This window comes from Charadrius vociferus, unplaced genomic scaffold, assembly GCF_000708025.1.
Source record: "Charadrius vociferus isolate BGI_N301 unplaced genomic scaffold, ASM70802v2 scaffold54, whole genome shotgun sequence".
NCBI classification, from domain to species: Eukaryota; Metazoa; Chordata; class Aves; order Charadriiformes; family Charadriidae; genus Charadrius; species Charadrius vociferus.
The window spans coordinates 3,812,253-3,816,730 of NW_009648350.1; the positions used below are offsets into that span (position 1 = coordinate 3,812,253).

Here is a 4,478-nt window from a genome sequence, read left to right on the forward strand (position 1 = left end):
TCCAGTCCCCCCCTCCTCCTTGCATGCAGCCCCAGGGCTGCGGGAAGCGGGGCCACACGCCATGGGCACCAAGCAGACCAAGGGCTGCCAGCCGGGCAGCGCCGGCGAGAGCCCCCCGGCCCATCACCGCAAGAAAGTCCCCCCCAGGGAAAGGGGGGACTTCCTCGCTTCCCTCGTGGTGAAGTCCGGCGAGAAGTTTGGGAAGGGTGGTGGGAGCAGCTTGCCCCCTTACCACCGGCGCATCTGCATGATCCAGGACATGCTGGTACTGGTGAAGCAGGGGAAGCAGGAGGAGGCCACTGAGCTGCTGAGGCACCTGCGGCAGGTGAGGATGGGCAGGTTTCTCCTGGGGGGTGGGTGGGTAGGTGGGCGCCTGCTTTTGCGGTGGGAGGAAAAGGCAATCTAGGAGCAAAACACCATCCCAGTTCTGAAAGGTTGCTAGCAAAGAGGGGGGATGCTCTGTTTTTGCGGGTCTAACTTTTCATGGCAGAATTTTGGGGAAGCGGCTGAGGAGCTGCAGGGTGGTCATGGTGTTGGAGATGGGGAAAATAACCCCCGGGGAGGTGGTTTGCATTGTCTGCAGCGAGGAACCCTGCGGGGTGCGTTATTCTCCTTCCCCTTCATCGCTTGCGCTGATAGCTCTGGGGTTTGCAGTAATGCGCAGCCCACTCAAGGAGGTTCCCACTCAACTTTCAGAAAGTTTGGTGTTTAAAGCAGCTCTGTAAAAGCACTGAGGCAATTTGAGCTAGCAGCTTTTGAGAATCGGCTCTTCTCAGCTCAGAAATACCAACAGTCGGCAGCTTTGCTTTTTATCTTGTTCTTTTTGACGCGCGATCGCTCGGTGGAGTTTTGGTAGCGTTGACTGGGACTCGGAGAAATGAGCACGCGAGACGCCGTGCGAGAATGAGGAATTAATTGTATGGAGCCCGAGACCTTTCCCCTTGAAAGTCTGTTTGAGCTGGGCATTAGCGGAGAAGCAACGCTACGGAAAGTTGCTGTGAGCAAACAGAGAGGCAGCCGAGGAGCAGTGCTCTGTATCCAGCAAATTAGCATTTAACCTTTTCTACTGATAGATGGTGATAAAAAGACCGAAGCGCTGGGTATTTTCAAGGCTCTGGGGTACACGGGGCTCTAAAAACCAGCAAGTTTTCCATGCAAACTGAAAACAGACCTGTCTTCAAGCTTGTTTATTTTTTTTTTTTTTTTTTGGTCTCCCAAGGAGCCTGCAAGGCACCCAGCTGTTTGGTGTAACCAGTTCTACCACCTGGGGAAAAGTTGCTCAGATCTTTGCTGGGCATCGGGAGCTGCTTTCTGGCCCCAGAGATCTGCTCTGTGTCAGTGTGTCCATGTGAAAACAGCTGGTCCAGAGCTTTGCGGTTTTCTTCTTGATGTTGGTTTGCATTTCCCCCCCCATTTTCTGGTCCTGTTAGCTTTTTAGCAAGTGGATGTGTTGGTTGGGGCATGTCCCTGACCCCTTCCCCCCCTCCCGAGGAGCACGCTTCCATTTACCCCATCAGCCAGGTCGCTCTGCCTGTCCCCTTCACGTGACTCAGGACTATCTTTGGAGCAATCCAGCTGAGAAATCTGAACAGTTTCATATGTGTTTGTGTTCCTTCATAGAAAGCTCTTGTGATTTACTCTCAACCTTGAGATAAGATGCTTTTTTTCGAGATGAGCGTGCCCCCTCTCCAGGAGTCAGGGGTACGACTCTTTGGGACAATGACCTCTCTGCGCAGGATCTGTGCGGCCGCGGTGGGTCAAACACGTGGCCGGGAAAACCCCATTGGGGCAGAAGTGGCCGTGAGTTGGGCAGCAGATCCATGCCAAAATGTTGCACCCTCTCAGCCCCGCCAAAGCCTTATCGTTGCGCCGACAGCCCATTGGAGCTGGCAGAAAGGCGGGTGCTAATTTTAGAAGGTGTTTATATCAAACACCACCCCTCCACCCCACAAAAAAAAAAATAATCGTGGTGCCTGTGAAGTACCGTGAGTCGCTCCCAAGTTCTCTCTGGCTTCAGATACTGTTTTTTCTCAGCGATGCTCTGGACCGTCCTCTCCCTCCCCGCGGGTTGGCCATGCAGGGGGTGAGGGAGGTGGGACCTGTCACAGCGGCTGCCCCAGTGACAAATCTGACCATGGGGGCATCCCATCATCTGACTAAGGGGCGAGGGAAAAAAAAAAAAGCTAGAAATTAATTTTAAAATGCTGGGGGAAGCAAGGAACCTGTTACAGTCAGATAAGTCTTTGTGAGTGAGTGTTTCTGAAGAGCTTGCTCTGATAAAATATATCTTAGAGTGTCAAAATAGGGAACACTTTGTCCTAGATACTATAATAGACTCAAAGCACATTTTTAATGAGGCGGTATTATTCCTCGCCTCTGGGTAGCGAATGTGGGATGCCCCAATGAACAAATCCCGATTGCTGTGGTTTTGCACGGGCTGACTTTTGGGGTGCATCAGTGGCTGTGAGGGATGCTCGGTTGGCTCCCGAGGAGCTGGAGCTGTGAGGCAGTGGGAGCCGTCAAGAGCTCAGCTCCTGCCGCATGCCAGCCTGAAAATGTGGATTTAGGGGGGAAGGATGAGCTTCGCCCTGCAGAGGGGGATGGACAGGTGAGCGTGGTGGGGCAGAGACCTCTACTCATGAGTTGTGAAGATGGCATCCACCGCAGAGGGGCTGTGGTGTTGGTTGGTCCGGGTAGTTGCTAACAGAATGTGTGATGATGCTGATGCTGCAAAACCGGGGTTTTTCAACTTAGTGACCTGGTGCCCAGCTCTCGGTTTTGTTTGGTCTTTTTAATTTTTTGAAAATCCCAGCTATTTAGGTCACTGGGAGCCTTTCCACTGACTTCACCAAGTTCTGAAGCCAGCCCAGCGTGCTCGCGAGGGGTAGGTGACAGCATCCCTGTGGTTTGGAGGTGCTCCATCCTTTTTTTTTTTTTTTTTTTCAAGCGGGACGAGCACGTTGCCAAACCTATGGCTGACCACCTTTCCCTTGCCATAACGCCCTGCCTGACCCACCCCCTGCAAGACGAGGTTTGGGGTTTTCTCTTCTCTCCTGCCGGGGGCCCCCACAAAAGCTGTGTTTGATAATCGGCCCAAGGGCAGGGCAGCAAAACCATATTTTAAAAGTCATGCCAGAGCACGGACAGCTCCACGCTGGCACCAACGTCCATCACGGCCTTTTGCATTCCACCAAATTGATCCGTCCTGCTCCCTTCCGCTGAAATGGGAGCGACGCTGTTTTCTTTATAGGCTCTCGTAAGGCTTAATTAGGGCTTCCAAGAATTGCTTGGAGGTCGCAAACCGACGATAAAAGCGCTAAGGTATGACGCGGGCTTCTTTTTGTTTGAAAAGGTAAAAAATGCGAAGAGCAGACGGCCTTATTTGCTTCGAGGCCGCTCCTCGGAGAGGTCAGCGGCGGTCTCCAGCGCGGAGGCAATTCGATCCCGCTGCTCGCCCTCGAAATAACACCGCTGTTACTGCTGCGCGCAGGAGCTGGCAGCGGCCGTTCGAAAGGGTACGTGCTCCTGGGGCACAGCCCGCCTGATTTAACGACAGGTTCTTTAGCTAGAGAATACCGGTTGCTTTTTCCTTCTGCTCTGGTAACGCCGTCAACCGCCTGGAGCTCAAACCCCACGCTGCAAAGTTAAATCCTCCTCCCAAAAAAAAGCGCCGTCCGCTGCCCTCTTTGGATGAGGGGTGTTTTCCCGTAAGCCGTCCTCGCCAACGCTGCGTGTGGGGTGCTTTTGGCAGTTAAACACATCGGAGGATAAGTGGAAATACAGTGAAATACTCGATGTTTTATTGAGGCCGGAGTTTGGGGTTGCAAGAAGCTTGCTAGTCACCTGGACGGAGCCGGTTGCCTTTCACGGAAGCGATTCTTGTGCTGAATGACTTTGAATCCAGTTTCTCCGCTCTAAAGCGACTTCCTAGATTTACCTGTTGGCATCTTCTCTGCTTTCCTGCAAGGAGCTGCTGTAGGGCCTCACCCTTCTTGGAGAAAACTGAATTAATTGAGGGTGTCCAGCACTTGGAGAAACCTGGGATCCTGTATCCTGACCCTTCCGGCCGTCACCGGTGGGAGAATTGCGGCTCCTCTGTGCCGATGAATTGCTGTGCCCAATACCACCAGTTGCAGAATAGAATAGGCTTTAATATTACATAGTGCATCACTTTTTTTTTTTAATAATTTTTTTTGACGCAGTCTTGAGTTTCAGTGGTTAAAGCAGCCAAGCACTGTCAGTATATTAAATTCTGGGAGTGTCTCTCCTGCTGGGGAGAGGATTTGTAAAACAAAGCATGTTTTCTTCCTCTCCCCTGCCAAACGGATCGTTTTTCCCAAGTGAAATGGTGAGGCGCTTCCCAGCACATTACGTTTCACTCGAAGAATTTGCCATTGGTTATGGCTCGACGTGGAGTTTTTGCTGGGCTGTTGCTGCTGTCGCTGCTGCTCCTGCGGCACAGGGCTGGTGGGAGAGGG

General features: G+C 52.4%; 1 protein-coding gene across 1 annotated transcript in view; it reads left to right on the plus strand.

Annotated features, from left to right (window-relative positions):
- The first annotated feature begins 61 nt into the window (after positions 1 to 61).
- The window catches only part of LRRC75A (leucine rich repeat containing 75A), a 97,424-nt gene continuing 93,007 nt past the window's right edge, over positions 62 to 4,478 (plus strand). The window contains exon 1 of the mRNA XM_009885162.1: positions 62 to 325. Within this exon, the coding sequence (XP_009883464.1) occupies positions 62 to 325 (264 nt within the window). The remainder of the gene's footprint in view (positions 326 to 4,478) is intronic.